At 33.1% G+C, this 23712-nt stretch overlaps 1 protein-coding gene and 1 long non-coding RNA gene across 3 annotated transcripts in view; one reads left to right on the forward strand and one right to left on the reverse strand.

Moving 5' to 3' along the window:
- The window catches only part of LOC143232234 (uncharacterized), a 40249-nt gene that overhangs the window by 9589 nt on the left and 6948 nt on the right, over nucleotides 1-23712 (forward strand). The gene's annotated exons all lie outside the window — the stretch shown is intronic.
- Nucleotides 11509-23712, reverse strand: part of LOC143232233 (uncharacterized) — a 126252-nt gene continuing 114048 nt past the window's right edge. For both annotated transcript variants that reach the window (XM_076467394.1, XM_076467393.1), the window contains 3 exons: nucleotides 18752-18937; nucleotides 18111-18231; nucleotides 11509-13767 (listed from right to left, as the gene is read on the reverse strand). In XM_076467394.1, coding sequence (XP_076323509.1) covers nucleotides 13193-13767; nucleotides 18111-18231; nucleotides 18752-18937 — 882 coding nt within the window. In that variant the 3' untranslated portion in view covers nucleotides 11509-13192. The remainder of the gene's footprint in view (nucleotides 13768-18110; nucleotides 18232-18751; nucleotides 18938-23712) is intronic.

Here is a 23712-nt window from a genome sequence, read left to right on the forward strand (position 1 = left end):
TATTTCTTGTATAAACATGAAAGCCTAGAAAACACTTAGAAAGCAAATGCATATTTTATATATTCATTACATAAATTCATTTTTAAGAAGTATCAAAGCTTTAATCATTTTTTAACCAAATCCGAGAAGAATATCTACTGCTAGAATTAAGCAACCCATTCTCTTTATATGAAGTGCTTATCTCTTTATGCGACGTGCTTAGTACATTTCTATATTTTATACTTTCTTGAATCCCAGTGAGTTTTTTTGTTACTGAATTGGTGTTCGTCTGTTACCTTTATTACGTTTCTTTAGAGATGCATAAATGTTAAAACTACGTTTAAACAAAGATCCAATTGAGTAAAAGCAAAAAAGAAATTTCTAAGAAAGCAATTACAGTGAGTGCATATAATTGAGTAGATGGTCATTTTGAAGTTTTTTGTTGTTTTCTAAATGTGCTAACAAAAAGATATCAATCACGATTTAAGTACTACTAGGGTAAATTGAAAATCACAACCGAAGTGGTGAATGTTTCTAACCTTTAAAAATAATATTTTCTTAAGTTTTTGATCATATTAAACTAGTTATATAACTGATTAACTGAGTATTTTGAAAGTTCTAATTACTGTAGTTCTTCCCATGTTTTAATTCCGGATGTAGTTAATAATAAGTGAAATTAAATGTTTCCATATTTCTTTAAAGCCCGGCAAGGCCATGTGGGTTAAGTCGTTCGATTCGTAATCTGAGGGTCGAGTTTCCATGCTCGCCCTTTCAGCCGTAGGGGTGTTATAACGTGACGGTCAATCAAACTATTCGTTGGTAAAACAGTAGGCAAAGAGTTGGCGGTGATGACTAACTGCCTTCACTGCTAAATAATGGACGGCTAGCGCAGATAGCCCTCGTGTAGCTTTGCGCGAAATTAAATTAAAAAAAACGCTTCTAAGTATTTTCATCGATTAATGCGTTTGAGATACCGTCTTTAAAAAAATAAACGTTATAACATAAGAATGATATTAACTGTTTTCACAACTTATTAATTTTTGTAATGATATTAAAACTATTAAATCATTCCATTAGTCTAAGTAGAGAAATTTATCAAGACACGTAATTTGTCGCGCAAGAACTTGGGTTTACAATATTCCGAAGTTTTTATTAGCCTACGTTCACTGATAAGCCATTTATTATTCTGAAGCGTCATGTTTTGCTTTTTGTACACATATGAGTAGTCATAAAAAGTCCTGCAATCAGTATCTATGTGACGTAGCACGTATATTTGCTTTTGGCTCAGCAGTTTTTGAACTTGCATTCATATTTATAAAATAAAACAATATATATAGATATGAGAATAATCTTATTAAGCTTTTATAAAATATTAAACTTCGAACGCTCGAGACTTAAAATTTCTGATTGCGATAACTCTGTTCTGTTACAATGGCGATTAGAATGAAAACATTCTATTACTTATTTTCTTGGATAGATGACGCTATGATCGAATTGAGATGTGTTTTCGGAGAATATTTCTTTTGTATATTAATGCCAAGTTTACTGAGTTAAATTAACTATACGTATATATTCAATATAAAGGTAGTTGAAGTTAGAAATAAAACAAAATAAACAACCCTCCAATAATAACTGTTAACACAGTCATTGTAAAGAAATGTTTTACCTTTGAAAGATGTATGATTTGTGATCCTCTTAAAACAGAAAGAAGAAATAATTTTCATTTCCTGTACCATTACGGAAAGAACACAACTCCTTAAATCTAGCCATATTTTGATGTTAGGCAATGTGTAGAAAAAACAAACATACTTGATATTCATGATGTGTTTGCTATAATAAAATTGATTTTTATAACTCGTTTAATATTTAAGGTATTTACTTTCAGATAATTTTCTATTGTAATGTGGCATGGGAAAAAGAAAGATAATTTGATAATATTATCTAGATACAGAATATTATACATGTATAAATTAATGTACTTATATATGTGCATATAAACGTAAAAAAAACAACTATGAACATACCAGTTATTATCAACACGGCTTGTTTGGGCATAAAAACTAATTAATATAAAGTACAGAACAATGTTTCGACCTTCTTAGTTTGATATGGACATACAAACATACGACTGCAAATAGAAAAAAATGTCAGCATCAAAAACCGATGTCGAAAATGATATACATAAACTCATAACAGTATATAATTTATATTAAAATATAGTTACGGTTTTGTTATATGCTATGAAGCATAATATTGGGTGCTATAAGTGTTGAGAATGTGCCTAACATTAAACTACGTTAAAGGATACGTTTATATTAACATGTTAAAGTGACTTATTATTGTGTGACTGACCATCTCTCCAGTCGCTTAGCGGTAATTATGAGGATTTATAACTCAAAAGTAAAGGGTTCAATCCGTAGGTTGGACACGGCGCTACTAGACCATGGTAATCTTTTTACTTAAACAGGCAAATAAACTTGTGTGAATAAAGATCAGCTGAGTTGAGAAAACAAAAATATGTATTAGTTATTTGAATAGATAATTGATGTCATAGTAGATTTATATGAGCTTAAGGCATTCCAGCATATTTGTGATTTAATAACAAATAGTCATTGAAACCCCATTCAAAATATATCAGTTATTACTTTATTACGCAAATAGTCCTAGTGTAGCTTTGCGAGAAATTCAAAACAATTCAATTACTTTGTTCCCAGGTCTATGAAATTTTGTTTGCAACAGATTTTTAAAAGGTGGCTGGTATTAAATGTACAGAAATATTCAATCAGAACTAGTTAAGCATCTAAAATACATGACTCATAAACGTTTACTGAGTATTCCTAAAGGTAATATATTTGTATATACTTTAAACTTGGCTCGGCATGGCCAAACGTGTTAAGGCGTGCGACTCGTAATCTGAGGGTCGCGGGTTCGCATCCCCGTCGCGCCAAACATGCTCGCCCTTTCAGCCGTGGGGGCGTTATAATGTGACGGTCAATCCCACTATTCGTTGGTAAAAGAGTAGCCCAAGAATTGGCGGTGGGTGGTGATGACTAGCTGCCTACCCTCTAGTCTTACACTGCTAAATTAGGGACAGCTAGCACAGATAGCCCTCGAGTAGCTTTGTGCGAAATTTCAAAACAAACAAATATACTTTAAACAAGGAACACACACACACACATATACAAAAACATAACAGACCTAAAGCCTCATTATTAAAACATAGCGAACATATTATGGTGAAGGGCACTCACTGTTACTCAGAGTGGAACTACTTCCCAAAACATTTAAGGTGACGGTTTACAATTTTTCCAGTATTGTCATATTTGTTAAATGTTTTACATACACGAATTGTTTTCGGAACTTTAAAATCAGGTTCTTCTTTAAACTAGTCGCACTTCTGAAAATGTATCGGTTTGTACAAACAACGTGTTCCTCTCATGAATGTAGTATATTGCCAGGAAATTCTGCTTGTCTAAATCAGTGCTCTGGGTCAACTGGAAAAATTAAAACTGAAAAGCAGTGGGACAGCGATTAGTCTAAGGATTTACAACGCTAAAATCAGGGGTTCGATTCCCATGCACAAAATGATACATTGAAGATCATTAAAATAGGAGTTTGCTTTCAACTTTGAAGGATTCGACACGTTAAGCTACATATTATATAAAAGCTTGTATCGTTCTCTATTTGTTTAGCATAACATCGGATCTTAACAAATAATCCCTATATCGTCAGTAAAATTTGTTTAATTAAAATATCGGAGTGAGAGTATAAATCAAGTATAAATTATACTTATAAATTAAATTTATTTAAAGAGAGATGGAAATAGTAAATAACGTATATCTTTCTCATTAGTTTGAAATTCATCTCCTAAAGATAATGCAGTTATTAAATTAAGAGTAGAATTTTAACAAAAAGTTGATTTAGAAAATTCATTGGGAACAAGTTATACCTCAAAAGAAAATAAACTCAAAATAATCAAACCTCATTTTGAGTAGAAGGATCAAAAGGCAATATAATAACATGATAACAGGAGAATTTTAAGAGCTTGGAGAAATAATATTTTTCTTCAATTAAATTTCTTTTAAGTTAACTGCCTTTATAAATTGGCAACATTTTTTATCCAACCAATTCATTTTTAATTTAACCGTTTTGACAGTTTCTAAGGTGGAAAAAACAATCAACTAATTTCGTTTTGACCAAGCGTGTTAAGGCGTGCAACTCGTAATCTGAGGGTCGCGGGTTCGCATCCCCGTCGCGCCAAACATGCTCCCTCTACCAGCTGTGAGGACGTTATAATGTGACGGTCAATCCCACTATTCGTGGGACGGCTAGCACAGTTTGTTTGTTTGTTTGTTTTGGAATTTCGCACAAAGCTACTCGAGGGCTATCTGTGCTAGCCGTCCCTAATTTAGCAGTGTAAGACTAGAGGGAAGTCATCACCACCCACCGCCAACTCTTGGGCTACTCTTTTACCAACGAATAGTGGGATTGAACGTCATTATATAACGCCCCCACGGCTGAGAGGGCGAGCATGTTTGGCGCGACGCGGGCGAGAACCCGCGACCCTCGGATTACAAGTCGCACGCCTTACGCGCTAGGCCATGCCAGGCCCAGGCTAGCACAGATAGCCCTCGCGTAGCTTTGTGCGAAATTCAAAAAACAAACAGACTATCATAGCAATTTCTAAAGAGTGAACATATTTTTGTAACTACTTCTGTTTTAAGTTAACTGTTAAAAGGAAACGTTTTTATCTTTTTTTTCACTTTTTTTCAAACCAGTTACTTTTAAATTAACTCTTATAGTTGTGTATAATTGAAAAAAAAAAAAAAAATCCGACTATCTCCCTTTTGGGTTAACTGCTGTAGCAACTTCTAAAGTGAGAAAACGTTTCCACTAATTATTTTTAAAGTTAACAGCTATAGAAATTTCTAAAGCGGCTGCTTCAGTGAAGTAGATACTGATCGAAATTCTATAATGACATATGCACCTACTTTTGATTCTTTATTACTGTGACCTAATTTAGGCAAATTAATTTATATTAATATATATTTTTTTGATGTTGGAATTATTCCCTCAGAGAAAATAGCCTTTGCACTGTTAAATATCTACAAATGGGCTACATCATATATGATTAACAAAGACTCTCTTCACCATAATTAAATTTTAATACATGATTGATTTTTAGTGCACCAGTAATGAAGTTTTTAATCAGCAAGTAGTTTTAGTTAGTTTGGAATTTTAAAAGCTCAGATGTTTTATAAATTGCTTTTGAGATATTATTTTTTTACAGCCAAAACTACCTAGGATGGGTGTAATCCTTACTTCAAAAATTCAGTTATCTAGCAATCAGTATCCTCTGTTAAAACTGTTGATACGTATCATTAAATTAATCTATCCTCTTTATCTTCTCTTCATATCAAAATCAAGTTTCTTTTATCTAAGCATATTATACGAAAACATGTACATGCAATTGATTTGTAATGCTTATTTTTGCTGACATAAGAATGAACAAAATAAACAATTACATTACCATTGTAATGTTAAGAATTAGAGAATTAACTAAACTTATTTTAGAAAAGGATGACTTAGAAAACAAAAATTTATTGAAAAATAATACAACTAATGATAATTTTACAAGATCTACAACGTTTTCAAAAAGTGCAATTTTTTATGATAATGTCACCATATAATTAGTTACTAGATAATTCCAAGTAGACCTGCAGTGATTTCCATCGTTTAATATTATTTAGATATCTGTACCTAGTATCGCTGTTAGTATCTCCGTTCAATAGATTATTCATATACGTAGTCTCTATTTCTTGAAATTTCCATTCTGGAATAGACACATTTAGAAAGTTCCAATTAGACTGGTCTAAACCACATTTGTATATCCAAACACTACATTTAATAATATATTACTATGGAATAAAGTCCTATTTTTTAAAACTTCACCAGAAACTCGTTTTTTATTGGGTCTTCTCTTCTGTTGCTTATAACAACGAGATAGACCGATAATTCTTCATATGTTTTAACTATCGGTTGGGCCCTCATGAAAACTGGACCTCAGATGTTTAAAATCGTAATCTGTAAAATTTATCCCTTTTTTGTAGAATTGACACACTTGTTTTAGCTGGCCCAATTTGTTTATTAATATTTCTTTGTATTTGTGTCATATCAAACATAAACTCTTAACGAAAATGTGACAATACACTTGAATGACTGTACATTTATTTGATAATAATTGCCTCCCAGTTACATAGCGGTATGTTTGCGGACTTACTATGTTAGAAACTGGGTTTCGATACCCGTGATTGACAAAGGGCAAACAACCCATTGTGTAGCTTTGTGCTTAACTTAAAACAAACAAACATTCGATTACAACTGTTGGAAGCCAATTTGCTCATCATGATATAATGAAATTATATTTCAAAGAGTTTTTCTTTGAAAAATGTAATGTTATAATGTTTTTATAATTTTACATTAAATTACTGTCATTGGTTTTGCAACTATAGTGTAAAGGGGCATATCCAGTGTAAATTTAACATGTTTTCGATCCAAATTTTCATATTCTAGGTTAAATAAAGAACTGGTGTAATGACATTCAATAAACTAATTCAGTACTACAATGATGAACTTCTTTCCAGTCTTTAACTGTGCTAGTGGAATAAAGACATTTATCTATATTGGGATTCTATACTCTGTTGTTTCAACACCTTTTATATTTGTTTTGATGTTTCTTTCTTTGCCAAAAAGATTCAATAGTTCTTTTCTACAGATAAGTGACACCTGCTTCAGGAAAAACATTTTTATGTACATTTTCGGTAGTCTTTTCAAAGTCTTCAACTGTTTATATGTCTTTAAATCATTTTTCTAGGCTACTTTTAAGTCTTCATCGGATTCAGAAGGCACTCAGGAATTTTCGCTTAAAACTCTCTAGGTGACAGCGTACTTTTAATTGTTCTCTCGAAATTCAACTTTAGGTGTGGCGATTGTTATATGATGAACAACAACTAACAAACCTATTTCAAATCAATCGCCATTTTATTTAGGCTTATCACCAGCATTACTATGGGTAAATGACTTAAAATTTAAAACAAACAAAACAGTTCACTCGGTTTTTGTTGAGCTGATATCAAAGTAACATTATAAATAAAATCTCTCAAGACACCTAAATATAATGGTGTTTTTCCGACACTGAACACTGCTGGTGCAGGTGAATAGCGTTCGTTGAAGTGTGTGTGTCTTTTGATTCCTTTAGAAGGGCCAATAATATCAAGAGTATACCCAAACATTTTGTCCGTGTAATATTCATTCTATAATGCTACAGTTTTTTTCCCATTTTTTTTTCCCAAGACGATAACTCAACAATTCACCGTATAATTTTTCTCCGAATTTGGAGCAAACACGTCATTAAAATCAATTTTTGGCTACCACATTGACTAACCTCATTGAGATTCTTCGAAGTCAAGAGCTGCTGCTAAATCGCTTTCACCATTGTATTCTGCTGCTGACATCTGTGAATCAGTTGCAGAACTCACATCTCGACAAATTAATTACGAGCATATCGAACACATTCTAGTTTCATAAATGTTTTTTTGCAGAATGACACAGTAATTTTGATAGCTTTGTATTTTTGATTTACAAACAACAAAAACTAATTAAGGTATTTTGTTAATCTGCTTATAAGTTACTGAGTTGACTAACATTAAAAAAATTCTATTATAAAAATGTTTTACCTATAACTTAGTGTGAGTAAGTTATCCACAATGTACTGAAAATAATGATTCACTTCCTTACAGTGACTTTTGATTACCTAAGGAAAAAAATGAAAGTTTTCTTACAGTTACAGCTTAATTAGGTCTTTAAAGCACTAAACAGACTTAAACTATGTTTTCCTTCGAAGACAAAAGTTACCAATTTGCACAAGTCCTCATAGCTTTGTGTGTACAATAATTCTGGAAAATTAGTACCGAGAAATCAGTTTAACGTAGAGAAACACAGTTCGATGGATGTGAAGATTAATGTTCAACGTTATTTACAAGATACAAATACCATAGTATGGGTGGTCGCATTCGTAAAATTGTCTGAATTCTATCTACATCTGTATCAGGGATTTGAAGTTGGAAAGCAGCAATAAATATGCCCCTTTAGCACAGTGGCTGGGCTAAATACGAGCTTCGATCCCCCTCGTTTGTTAGAACGTTTTGTAGCATTGTGCTTAACAACAGATAAGCAAACAAAACAATAAACATCTCACTTTCTCCTTGTTAATTGTAATTTTGCTTTAGACCAAAGTCTTGCACTATTCGGACATATTTTGTCATCTATCGATGTTGTAAGTTGAACAACCGTAGTTTCTCTATTAAATAGTTTTAACAGTATGATTTTTCAAAAGGGCTTCCAAAATTCTCGAATACCCTGTATATTTATACGTATACCCAAAGTTGCAAATCTGAAAACATTGGTTACATCTCTGGGAAACTTTAGCAGAGAGATACAAAAAACTTTGGAGATTAAAAACCCTAAACCACTAACATTGAAAAATACACGTTGGAGTGGAGTGATATTCAGCAATTCATAGGTGTATTTATAAAATTGTTTTTCAAGCTTGTACTGAGAGTGACCTATAAACTTCAGAAAACACAAACATTCAACTTAGAAAACCATTTTTAACAACAAAGAACAGGATATACTCTAGCTCATAGATACTTCAATAATTAACAATTTGCCCAGTTCTTGTCATTCACAATGCTGTAGACTTAATTTTGAGAAATAACCAAGTTGCATTCTAGGAGAGTCACAGTTAAAAAGGATACTACTTTCCGAAGATAAAAATGGTATCCAAATATACTTCTTATTGATGAACTAATGACTCTGTTGTTAGGGCCTTCATCAGTTCAGTGACAGGATAAATCAGATCAAAATATTCTAAAATTTAAAAGGAAGAAATGTGGAGAGATATATTCTATAAACACTGAATACTGAATTTAAATTCTACCATAAATGCAATATAATGACGAAAGAATAGATAATACGATTTAATAAAATTAAAATATAAATGTAAGTCAGTACCATATATTTTTATGAAGCTGTTTTAAGATATGAGTCTTTTTATTATTATTATTGCTATTATGTATCACAATAAAAGTCACCTTGTATTTGCCCTTTTGTGTCAATAAACGTTCTCTGAAATATTTAAATTTGCGTTTATTTTTGCAAGTGTGGTGAAAATAATCTTATTTTGGGTTGTAGTGAAATAAATACATCATTTAAACAAAATATATAAATGAATAGTGGTGAGCTACATTGTGTCCGATCTGGTGTGTTTGATACAAAATGCTTGCTTAATCGTGTGCAACTTCGAAAATTCTAGTTCTTTAGTCGTTTAATAAAAATTAAAGGAAAAACGAATTCAAATATTAACGTGTCACTTCAAAGTAATTTTTCCCTCTTTGGACACAGCAGATATTCCGATGTAGCTTTGCTGTAAAAAAACGCACACACACACACACACACAAAGTAATTTACGGGTGGCTCATACGACACACAAATATTTCGTTTGTCTGTAGTTCTCCCCCGCTGTTACAGCGGTAAAAATCAGGGGTTCGATTCCCATCGGTAGACTCAGCAGATAGCCGAATGTAGCTTTGCTCTAAGAAAAAGCACTTGTTAGTAGTTAAGAAGAAAGCAACATAATGGGCTATTTGTGTTCTGCTCACCACAGGTATCGAAAGCCAATTTTTAGTGTTATAAGTACGCAGACATACCGCTGTGCCCCTAGAAAATGAGGCACATAAAAGTAATGAAGAACATGAAATACTACAAAGACCGCGTAACATTAGTGATACATACAGCAAAACAAATATTAATAAAAATTCTTTAAAGACTTAACTTTGTGTGACTATCCCTGGTGTAGGCATAAGTATGTATTGATGTATCTCAGAACGGTTGGTATGGGTATTTACACTTTTATTGATATTAAGAGAACAACGTTTCGACCTTCCTAGGTCATCTTCAGGCTAAGAAAGAGAGAGTTTGAATCTGACCGTTTATACTCTCAGGATTGTATGGGGCGTTGAAAGTGGATGTTAGGTTTTTAATTAGTATAGACATGTGTCCGTCAAGGGTCACAATCAAACTCTATCTATCTTAACCTGAAGATGATCTAGGAAAGTCGAAACGTTGTTCTCTTCTTATCAATAATAGTGTTAATACCCATACCGACGTTCTGAGATACATTTTTAATTCAAGTGGGTTTCTCGTCATCAAGAATAAGTATGAATTGCTAATTCCAAATAACTGTAATTTTCAACTTGAGTTGAAAGACATCCTAAATTTATAACTTGTTACCAGATGGTTTTTTGTTTGAATTTCGCGCAAAGCTACACGAGGGCTATCTGTGATAGATGTCTCTAATTTAGCAGAATATGACTGGATGGAAGGCAGCTAGTTATTACCATCTAATGCCAACTCTTCGTCTGAGCTACTTTTTTACCAACTGTGTATGTAGAATATTCTTTCATCTTTTTTTATAAAACAATCTTTGACTTCAGGTCTTGACTGAAAGTTTCTAAGTTATTGTTTTTTTTTTTTTTTTGTTTTAGAGAAAAGCCACGTTAGATTATCTACTGTGTCCATCGCGAAAAATCGAACCCCAGATGTTAGCGAATTAGTTCCGTACAATTACAGCTGACCCATAGGAGGACAGCTTGTAAGCCTTCGTTTTCTTCAAAGCGTTGTTTATCATTTTGTTCAAAGCAGATGATATGTACTCATATTCATTACGGCGCTAGCCGTCCTTAATTTAGCAGTGCAAGACCAGAGAGAAGGCAGCTAGTAATCATCACCCACTACCATCACTGGGCTACTTTTTTATCAATGAATAATGGTATTGACTGTCACGTTGTAACTCTTGTAAGGCTGAAAGAGCGAACATGTTCGGTTGATAGGGATTCGAACCCGCGACCCTCAAACTACAAGTTGAACACTCTAGCCATCGGGCCATGCCACGCCAGATTTGTTGGAAAGAGGTTTTGAGGCCATAAGCTGTCTTATACACTCATGTACCTATGTGCTCTTTCCTTCACTTTCATGGGAAATGTTAAAAGCTTTCTTCTTCGAAATGCATGTTGTTGTTTTTTACTACATTGATGAGAAATCTCATCATGTGACACAAAAATTCAGTCATCATTGTATTTATAGTGTCACTGCATTATCGAATGGTTGGGAATTCACAATACATAGGCACTAACATATCGTTCAAACCTCCATGCCACTATACAAGCATACAAAGTGTGATTAACTCAGCATTTCTTAGAAACGTGAAATTGTTTATTTTTTCTTCTTCTTGAGGACATTAGTTACTAGTTTCGGATAGATTACCTTGTTAAGGTTCATACAGCTGAGAGAATATCGTTAATTTGCAATAGCTACATTTCGTATAGTAACTGTATTTACACAAAACGTAAAGCACTTTTAATTTTTATTTAACAAATACTTGCTTTTCACTTTGAACAACAGTTTGGGGTAAATAATAACAAAATAAAAACATATTTATTTTTAAAACAATTAAAATATAACAGAGAGAGGGCGAGACAACGGTATTTTTCAGTTAATGTACGATTTTTTTATATATATTTTCCCAAATAATAATAGGTTATGTTTTAAGTTGTATATATTCTATGTGAAAGAACAACGACGTTAGAAACATACGGGTAACACAGCTTGTACATAACATTTTTGGATTTGTACTTATTATGATCCTGACATTGTTTTCTATCTTTGATTCATAGATACTGAAAAGCGTTGAACGATTTCGTGCAAAGAGGTTTAGGTTATAATGATGTGAAAGGACCAGAAAAATTGTACGTAATGATGTGAAAACGTACCTAGGAGAGATCCATATATAAACACTTTTAAAATTCTGAACAACATACACATTTTACGATGACAGAAAAAAAATATAAAACCTGGCCCTTTATCATGTGTTGAATGTAAAAAAATAGTTAACACAAAACGTTTGGTCTGAAGGTTATTGTTATCATATGAAACGGAAATAAGTCTTCAGTATTGATTCCAGTTTTGACATATCTTTGAATGCTTGTTCAATAATGCTTACATATAATATATATATATACGTAAACTCACAATAAATCTGGTTTATAATCAAATCACATCTGTTTTTAATTTCACGAAACTGTAACAAATTAAATTTATTATGATGTTAACTAAAAGTACTTAAGAATATTCACTAACACTACTTTTGGTACTAGAGATTCTTATATTGAACAAAATATTAAAAATTAACAACAACAAAACACATATTATAGCCTAAAGATTTATACATGAAACCTCATACTATATGCTCCTTGAGGATCAACAAACATCATGTTGGTGATGTAGAATATTATTTTATAATAACGTTTATATAACATTTCTACGTACACACATTTAAAAATATCCGTTTGGTATTCCTTTAATTTTGCTATTCTAAATAAATACGACTTACAGAAAACAAGAGCCAAGTTTTATTTGATACACATTAACCAGAGGTGCAGAAAAAATGGCTACCAATTACTGGACATATTTTTTTTTATCTTTTTCTAAAGACTCTGAATCCAGAACGTTTTAACATAAAATTGAATAGCCATTGAACTGAAACTCACGGTTTTAAGTGAGGTTATTTGGTCTTGAAATGTAGGAAAAAATAACGAGTATATATATAAATGTTTATATATAATATATAAAGGTATGCATATGGGATATATCAGTATATAAAAGTGTTAATTGACTACTACTAATTGAGGAAAATACCAATATCCCTGAGTCTTCTATAAACAATACTTATTATTTCGTACATAATGTATATTATACAATATACGTTTTGAACATTAGAATATTTAGGACAAGAAAACTTCGGTTGAGGTACGTAAAATTTTAGGTCAAGGACGTGATATTTATTTATGAGTTGGTTCATCTTCTCTCGTAACTGTAATTTTTCTTGCCATTCTAATTGGATCTTCCAAGCGTCATTTGATTATTTTTTTAGATATTTATTTTTGAAGCTGCAAACACCGCTTCAGTTCATTAAAATATTGCCATGTAGATTCTGTACAACGTTCATATAACGAATTGAGTGTTCTTTTCTTAATTCTCACTTAAGTGTACCATCCTTCTTTTAATTCAATATGGCAAAGGCTTCTTGATTGGCACTTTAAGAATTTGGAAGAAATGAGGAAGCTGGGAAGGTGATGACGTCAGTAACTGAAGGAACTGTACTAAGTGATGTATTTGTGGTCGGCAAATGGCTTGAAGAATTAGAAAGTGTGTCAGCAGTAACTCGGTAAGTTGTGGTTACAGGAGACGACATTGTTGTTGTTACTGAAGGATTAATTCTCTTTTCTTTTTGTCTCCTATTACAAAACCATACTCTAACGACCTCTCTCTGCATAGACAATGAGTCAGCTAACTGAGAAATATCCTCTGAAGTAGGCTTTTGTTTCTCTTTAAAAGCATTTTCTAGGGCAAATCTTACACTCGTGTCAATGCTGGTTCGTTTTTTCCGTCGCCGTGATATTGTTTCAGGAGCAATATGAACATTTGTAAGAGGCATAGGATTGTTACTAAAAGACGTATCAGCATTTTCGAGCCATTTCTGAAGAAGAGGTTTGAGTTTACACATATTCTTAAAGCTAAGATTGAGGGCTTCGAATCGAGAGATTGTAGTTTGACTGAAGTCATTCCCATAGAGTTTACCCATTGCTAATCCAACATCTCCTTGAGTAAATCCTGCAAGAAACCAATAATCAGTGAATATTAATTATTGATTTAAATCGGTTTTCTTCTTTAAAAATATTATAAACAGGCCTTCAATGTTATATTTTATGTATGATGCCTTTTAAAGACTGCCGGAAAAAAATAACAGGACTCAAACTCTTTTTGATTGATATGCACACTATCTTTCTTATTAATAACAAAACTACTTCAATACCGAGAACAAACAGTACCAAGTAGATCGTTTGAGTAAGAAAGGTGTGTAATAACAATGTAGTTTCCTGCTGGGACAGCTTTAAGTCTACGGATTTACAACGCTAAAATAAGGGATTCGATTCGTCTCCGTGGACACAGCAGGTAGGTCGATGTGGAAAAACACATATGACAATATAATGTGTATCAAGATATGAGTGAAAGCAAAAAGTGCACAATAAATATACTCATGTTTGGCACCGGCTTTTTAGGACGCTGGGGAAAGTTATATTTTCGACCACTTCTTCACTTCTGAATTAATTAACGACTTAAGAAAACTCACTCATGGTACTCATAGTATTCTAACACAAAATACTAACTTACATTCGTCGCCATTTTAGGACTGCGTTCTTGAAAAATATACTATTTGAAATCGCTTTACATTTTCAATGTACGTGTAACGTAGAACTAGGTTTTAAAATAACAACTGTGTTTTCCAGTAAAACCATTCTGAACAGGGTAAATTTTAAAGCGTTTTCGTTCATAACAACGAAGTTTCAGTGCGAGGCTTTATCAACCAATGTTTAAAAATCAGAAACAAAGACAGAGACAAGCGCTTAAAAACAAACGATGCCTGTTGTTTAATATTTGTAAAATTTTTATAACTGCAATATGGTTGTATTTGACATGAATTATTTTTAACTTATTGAAAACTTATAGATTTTCAGTTTCGCCACTTAAACAACAGTAACAATAAAATGGAATTAACAAAATATTTTCACACAATGTTGTTGTTGTTTTGTATTAAGGACAAATCTACACAATAGGCTATCTGTGGTCTGCCCACCACGGGTATCGAAACCTGGTTTTTAGCGTTGTATGTCCGCAGACATACCGCTGAGATATTGGGGGGATTTTAGTTATGAAATATTCTTGATGCTATTATATTTATAATAATGTACAAAAATTACACTTTGTAACATTGTTTAGCTGGTGTAAAATTCATATAAATACCTAGGGTTAATTGCATTTTATAAGAGCGATTTGTACATGCGAATGTCACTGTAAAATGAGCGCCTATATACAATTCAGTTGACGGTGAATATCTAAGCATTCGACAATGCACCGCCACTGGTACAGCGGTAGGTCTATGGATTTACAATGCTAAAATCAAGGGGGTTCGATTCTCCTCGATGGACTCAGCAGATAGTCTGATGTGGTTTTGCTGAAAGAAAACGCACATACACTCGATAATACAATATCGCGACGTGTAACAGAAAGATGTATGGTTGGAAGATGTGACAATCTTTCCCCTGAAAGTGTATTTGCATAGCGAAAATCATCAGGAAAGAAGCACTGGCGCATACACATCAGAATGTATAACCAATTAAACAGAAATTACAACAAGCAGGAGCGCTATAACGTTTTCCGTTTTTTGTGTCCCCCTCTAGTACAGCGGTATGTCTCCGGATTTACAACGCTAAAATAAGGGGTTCGATTCCCCTCGGTGGGCTCAGCAGATAGCCCGATGTGGCTTTGCTATAAGAAAAACACAAACCGTTTTTTGTTGGAAATTGGTAGACTTGACCAGGAAATAATTCAGTTGCAGAATAATTACTAACAACTTGCCCTATTCCAATAAATTATACATAACTCACTGAAATAATACCGTTATAAACTAATAATAATAATACGTACTAGCTTCTCCAAAGAAACAATAACGAGAAAAATAAACACTAGAAACAACTGTTGAAACAAGATGTCCTGCATATTAGTTTGTTTTATTATTTGTTCTCAAGCGCAAAGTGACACAATGGTTTATCTGTGATCTGCGCATCGTGAGTAATGGAACCAGATTTTTAAAGATCTTTTTAATTCCTCATATTTGCCGCTAAATTACAAGAGGGGTGGGTACTTTGTACAGGAGAAATGGAAGTTTGTTGCGATATTGGACAAGGTTTGGGTATAATTGAAGAAATGTACAAGAAAAGACGATTGTCAGGTCATACATCGAAATCCACAGCAACGTTTGTGTGAGCCATAAGAAACGAAACTCATGTCCATATAATTTCTTTTCGACATACCCGTAAAATGACATCACGATTATGCACCTAAAATGTCTTTTGAAACTCAAAGACTGTGTACACTGTGTATGTGTGTGTGTGTGTATGAGTGCCCAGAAGTTTGGATCTAAAACTGACCACACTGTTTTTTACAGAAGCTTGTTATAATGAAAACTGTAGTGTTGGGCAATAATGTGTAACCGTGGCTGTGGCGGAGCACCACAATGGATAAAATAGTTCCAAAAGCTGTACGGGGCATAAAACACAGGTCCCAAAGTGCGATTAGATTTAAATAGAAAAATAATATTTGTCAGCTAAGTGAACTAGGTAAAAAGGGTGATAGAAAAATTACTGCATGTTCTTATTAAAGCACCAGACACTAAATATCGTAAAAATAAAGTCACAGAAAGCAGTAATAGTGTTTTAGTGAAACACACTAAACCATTATAAAACAATCCAGTCCATTTTGTTTGTTTTTGAATTTCGCGCAAAGCTACAAGAGGGCTATTTGTGCTCGCCGTCCTTAATTTAGCAGTGTAAGACTAGAGGAAAGGCAGCTAGTACTGACTGCCCACCGCCAACTCTTGGGCTACTCTTTTACCAACAAATTGTGGGATTGACCGATACATTATAACGCCCCACGGTTGAAAGAGCGAGCATGTTTGGTGTGACGGGGATTCGAACCCGCGACTCTCGAGTGCTTTAACCACCCCAGCCGAGCCCCAGTCTGTTTCAATCTATCAGAATATTTCCAGTACTCACATGACTGAAATTTGTAGAAAACCGTTTGTTTTTACAAATTTCTGTTTGTCGTAAAGTTAAAAAACATTAACCAGTTTCTTTAGGGACACACAAGTATTTATTATATCATTTAATTACGTTTAGTAAAAATATTTTATATTAGTTTATGAATAGTATGACGTACATACAAAGTATATGCCAGTAACCTGACTTAAATTATTCACAACAAGTCAATTTTTTTTTAAATAGGACATAAATAATAAGATATGGATAAAAACTTACTGTTTACATGAAAGAAGGTCTGCGTTTCTTTGTTCATAATGAGTGTGATTATCGAAATATTAAATAAAATAAAATAATTAAGTTCTAATGTCTCACAAATCATAACTCTTGAGGTAAAAAATACTTACTACAAATTCCTTAGTTCACATTAAAACGCAATTTTACTGGTATAATTACAAAATAAAATCAACAACTTACACATAAACAGATTTGTTTAATGCACTCGTTACATAATCTAGTAATTATAAAAGTAAGTTCAATTTACTCAGTAAGCTGACTTGGTTAATTTTTGGCCTGAGCTCATGCATCAGGATATTTTATTTTATGCAGAAATACCATTAATCAGATCTTTAAATATTTTGAATAGAAAATTACATTTACAGTCATATAAAGTGTGCTCTAACACGATTGCTCTAGGTGCGGATCTTAAATTGGCAAGTTCTTTCACACGAGCTAACAATTTTCTTTTCGTGAACCAGATAAAACTACGTTGACAACAAGGGCAAATAAATTTATAAACCACATTTGATGGATTTAATGCAGAAGTACGACCCTCTTAAACCTAAAATAATTTTATAATTTTACATTTAGTAACTGATTTTACACTGGACTCGTAATCCTCACAACAAATTTGCTCGCTCTTTCAGCCGTGGGGACATTATAATGTGATGGTCAATCCCACTATTCGTTGGTAAAAGTGTAGCCCAGGAGTTGGAGGTGGGTGGTGATGACTAGTTGCCTTTCCTCTAGTTTTACACTTCTAAATTATGGACGGCCAGCGCAGATAGCCCTCGCGTGTAGCTTTGTGCGAAATTCAAAACAAACAATCCTCTGATAAGAAAGTTTACTTAATTAGCATACTTGTTTATAATTTCCGTTTTAGCATTTCTACTACCTTCTTATTTTATTAATTGATTATTTGCACATAAAAAGACTAAAATAACATTTTTTTCAGATGCAGAAAATATTTCTACGTTTATTTTAATTTAACAAACTGATCTATGTTTACAGATCATAAAATCCATCGATAAAGTTACTGGATGTGTTCAATCTATTCTTTTTTTTAATATTCAATCTTACCAAGCTTAATCCTTTTTTGTTTGAAAGTTTTGGCGAATTGCTCTAACTCTTCCAGCTCCGTAACATCAACACGGTCTGTCCCCTGGGACTGAGGTTTCAGGTATGAACTTGTTGGGTCACTCTGGTGAGAGATAGAATATAAAGCAGTCATGCCCAGAAATACTATAAAATTTATATTCTTTATTTTCAACAATACAAAGTCAAGCTTAAAATAATAATTTTCAAAACATAGTAGTCATGCTTTACTATATTATTCCGATAAAAATACATGATTGGGTATTCTAGCAAGAGAAATAGAGAAGGGACGTATTCTTCTGCTTTTTTATAAACATACTTCCAATATAAAAATGTATGTGTAAATAAACTCTTCCCGATTTTGATAATTCCTATAATTCAGTAATAGGTGTTAAATTAAATACGTAGGTGTATCCAGTTCAACATTTTATAAGCAATGATTGAAAAAAAAATGGTATGCTGTGGTTGTTTTATTACACATGCTAAAATACACAATACACATATAAACTGTTAAAATATCTAAAGTATCCAAGGTTTGAATACCGAAGCCTTTGCTCCTTTCACGTAATAAACACATTATTATAACCAGAATGGTACAAATATTAGCTAATCATAGTAAAATCTACCTTGGACTGAATTGTTTCTTGGACATCGCAGATTTTTAGTTTGCTAGATTCTTGTGAACTCTGATTTTGTTGTAGAGGTGACTGAGAAGCCATTATAACACCTGCTTGTCGGCTTCTAGTGCTAGGGGTTATCGAAGCAGCTGCTCGATATTGTAAGTTCTGGAGAGATTGATGCATCAGAAGCCCCTGAAATCATTAGTTAAAATACCATATATGGTTAAAAGCTTTTTAAAAAAATCGCGACCTCACGCTAACTTTAGAACTACAAATAAGGTGCATGTGCTGGAGAAATTATGAAAAGTTGCACCTTCCCTCAATATTTAAGAAATTCATGTTTCTACTCATGAAAATTATTATTACTGAATATTAAGGTTTTGTATATGTGGGCTAAACATTCTTCTAAAGTAGATGTTTGTGACATGTTGTTCCAACAATCAACAGAGAGCACACAATCCACTGGTTTTATAATAATATATTCAAAACAAGTAAAATATGAGTGCAAAACATTTACAGTGTAGAAAATCACAGTTTTATCTGAAACTTTACATAATTCTTTTTCTTGTCAAAATTCCACACAGGCTTATTCAAATACTTTAGAATCCAAATAACACGTCGAATACTTTTTTTCACTCTGTTTCTTACTTTACAATCTGCGGTAAATTCACTTGTGTAACTCCGTGGATAATCATAGTTGTGTCTCGAACTCTAAACATTTGTGTCCTTTTCGTTAAAGTCCACACAGACAGGTTCAATTACTAATTGCTCACCTAATTGCCTATATTATTTACACCTGGCACAACTGAAGCCTCGAAGTTTGTGTAAACCAAACGAGTAATGCTGTAAAGTAAGAATAGTCACTTAAGTAAATGAGAAAAAATACCGAAAATTCGAGTAACGTGACGTCAACAATATTAGCAAAGTCCAGTCAACAACGTAATTGCAAACATAACGTATTTTTGTACAGAGTTATGTAACAAAATTTGTCACAAATAACACTTTGAAAACAATCCATCTTCAACATTGCTGTCTTAAAAACTAAACAATCATTAAATATCAAGTCATAAAATAAAATAAATAATAACACTCACACGAAATAGACTTGTATATCCAACAATAAGTTCTTCTTCATAAAAAAAAATATTTACACAATTTTTCACTATATTGAAAGACTGTTGTTAATTCATATACTATGTCTTCTCATGTAGTATACACCAACATTTATATTTCTTTTACTGGTCTCTTTTCTTATAGAACCTCTGGTTGGGCTTCACCTTCACAGGATCCCTGGTCTTCATCTTGATCTTTTGTTGCTTGGGGTCTCTTTTTCCTGATCTGTAAACTGGCACAGTAGATCTAGGTCCTTTGTCTTCTTCTAGTTGGTCAGTTCTTCACTTATGTTAACATTCTTTTACATCTCATCTCCACCCAGTGGTTGTAAGCCTAGCAGCTTTTTTTCTTCTAAGACAAAATCATTGTTTTCTGGTTCTGCATCTATGATGACCACATCTGCAACATCTATCTTTGTCTCAATAACTTTACCCGTTAGATCTTCTTCAACAGACTGGAATGGTATATCTTGGTATTCCCAGTTATTCTTACCTTATAGTCCATTTTGTTGACTACTTTCTATACTATAAATGATCTTTTCCACCACTTGGTGAGTTTGTTGTTGGTTATGGTTAGCAGAACTAAGACCTTATATGCAACCCCAGAATGTCTATCTTTGACCTTTTTGTTATAGAAGTGCTTTTGATTGTTTTTTATGAATTTGGTTTCTGCAGTATAACTGTTTTGATAGGTCCAGTTCAATACTCTTTTTCCATTTTATTGTTTTGTAAATCTTTTTAATTTTTATCTTTGCTTGACTTCTTTTCAGGTCTTTCTTCTGCACTTCTTTCTGCTGACATAGATTTACATTCTGGATATCGCTTTTAGAGACTTTAAGGGTCTTGTTATATTGCTTATTTTCCTTTCCTTGAGCTCTTGTAATGACTGGTGATATCACATTAGTCTTATTTCTGTCTTGTTCTTCTAAATTCCTACTTCCTTGTATATTTCCAATCACCAACTCAAATCCACTTTTATTTTTTGTATGAGAAATGTTCTCACTGTCTTATCAATTAGCACACACAAGTATACCTTACCATTATCTGATCATCAGATACTAAACCGGTTCTCATAGCTGCAGTAGTGCACCCGGTATTTACTTCATTATTCCCAATATAACTTTCACCTATTGGCATACTTTAATTTATTGGCACCTCTCGATAACTGTAACATGCTCCAATTACTACTGTCACTGTTGATCCATTTTCTAAACTGAGCTGACCATTAATTATGCAATAATCAATCACAGAAATGGCATTTCCTTCTTGTGGTGAATCTGGTGAATCTAATGTGTTTCATTAATTCTTTATCTTCTGGAAGCAGCATTTTCCATGACAGTCACTATTTTGTTGTTTCTTGTCAGCACCATCTTTGAAGGTAGCTCCAGCTGCTTTATTGAGGCTTCAGTTGTTAGTTTTTCGGTGATAGACTTTTACTTTTTTGCAAGGCGTTTTATCATATAACAAATGTACCATCTCTTTTCTCATACGTCTGCGAATCTCCTGTTACCCATGGTGGACTCCTGTTCCTGGTCGGCCACCACTACTTTGGACTTTAACTGGATGTTTTTGTGCTTTGCACTTATATTTCTTCCATGGGCTGCCACAAACTGCTCTGCCAGCTTGATAATTTCATTTACGTCTTTTGGTGCTCTCTCATTTAGGAACAGTGACATATCAGTTGAATACATGCTCATGAGTTGTTCAGGTATTAAAAGGTCTGCTAGTCCCTAAAAAATATCACACTTTACCATGTCAAGCTATCTTGTGAAATATTACCATAGAAGTGATAAAAATTGAAATACAGTTTATCTAGAGTCAGGTTTGATTTATCTGAGCTTCCAAAGAAAACCTTTTTTTCTAAGTTTGTATTGTTTCAGCAATGCGACTTTTAATTTGTCATAGTTCATACCAGTTGCCTTCGCCTTTGTCTGGACAAATCTTTCCTATCTCTTAAAGAAAACATCCATGCCAAATTTCTATTCATCTTATCTGGGCAGCTTGGATCAACTCGTCCTGACCACATTATTATTCTTGTTTGTGTTGGGTGAGTTTATTTGTTCTCTTATTCTTTGTTACCAGTCTCTACTTTCTCCAAGTTTCTTCTTTCTGAATTTTTATTGTAATTTTCTTTATTTCCTTTTGTTGTTTTAGTCTTCTTCTCTCTCCAGTTCTTGTTTTGTTTAACAAACTCTTATAGTTTGCCATCTTTTAAACCAAGATGCTCACCTCTTTCTACTCATTTATCCAAATTTGTTGACATGCTTATAGAATGTAATTGTAATCTTTACACTATTTTCATTAGCACTACATTGTGCACATATAGACCTACTTAATTCTGCTACCATTCATGTCTTTTTTTTTTATTGCTGTTTACCACTGTATAACCCTGGTTTGCCGAAATTCACTTTAAAATTGGTCCTCGCATGGCCAGACATCACTGAGGTAATTAAAATGGTTGACTAACAAGTTGCGATTGCAAGTTCGAATCCTTGAGGTGTTATATTGGGATGGTTAATCCCACTATTCGTTGGTAAAAGAGTAGCCCAAACGTTGTCAGTTAATGACAATGACTAGCTCTCTTCCCTCTAGTCTTAAGCTGCTAAATTAGGGACGACTAACATAGCTAACCCTCTTGTAACTTTGTACAAAACATACAAACACTTTAAAATATCGACCATTTTGTATTGTTTGCTTTTTTTAAAATATGTGCAAAGCTACACGAAGGCTATCTGAATAATATAAATTATTGTCACTGGTATAATTAAGAATAATACTACTCTTATAATTGTTAACAATTTGATAACTTTGAGTTGTAACATCTCAAGGGCAACAGAATGTCATTAATGGAATATCATCAAGAAACAACCTACTCTGTTGGGCGGTAAATCTGCATTGCATGCCTATTGGTACTTGTACAAGAAAATACGACATTCAGTCTTATTATTGGTCATCTTCGCGTACAATTCCATTTTCTTTCTTGTTATAAATTTGATGTAGTAGAAAAAGATACGCAATGTATGTATTGTTAGTGGAAATTACTAAATGTTTAAAAGTCACTTGCTATAGATATCTGTGTTTCTTGTCACATTTAATAGGTGTTTTTGATCAGTCGGTTTCGGTACCGGAGGAATTAACAGTAATGTTCAAATATCTGCACAACTACATTTGGACAAACTGTCTGGGGTACACAACATCAAATGTAGATGGGAACTATTACATTGTACTATTTATAAGAATTAATTAAATACTAATTTCCTAGTGAAAGGAGATGCATACAAGATGTATTTAATAAAAACACAATTCATTACATAATGATACTTAAAAGATTGGTTATAGGCGAGTGAAATACTTTCTTCAACATTGCCGAAGTTTAGTTATGATGTTAAATGAAAAATAGCCCACATTGATATACTACAATTAGCAGTAGTAGTACATGTGCAGCCTACAGCAGATCAGAATGCATCAGTAGTTAAGGAGACACTTTGGGATGGAAGTGAACTGTCACACCTAATTAATATGCAAATGATATAAAATTTAATAATTAATTAATTAGATTATGTAAATATATTTGTATTATTTGGAGGCGATTAATGAATAATATTCAAACTAATAAGTATGTAGTTAATTAATGTGAAAAATGATAGGTATTCAGATCTAATTAATCTCTATTAACAAGGTTAATACATAGGCATTTAATATTATCCATGCCCTTCACGTTAGCGGATGTTTTCAAAGGAATGAGGCCTGGCATGGCCTAGCGCGTTAAGGCGTGCGCTTCGTAATCTGAGGGTCGCGGGTTCGCGCCTGAGTCGCGCCAAACATGCTCGCCCTCTCAGCCGTAGGGGCGTTATA

Source organism: Tachypleus tridentatus, chromosome 11 (genome assembly GCF_004210375.1).
Source record: "Tachypleus tridentatus isolate NWPU-2018 chromosome 11, ASM421037v1, whole genome shotgun sequence".
Taxonomy (NCBI): domain Eukaryota; kingdom Metazoa; phylum Arthropoda; class Merostomata; order Xiphosura; family Limulidae; genus Tachypleus; species Tachypleus tridentatus.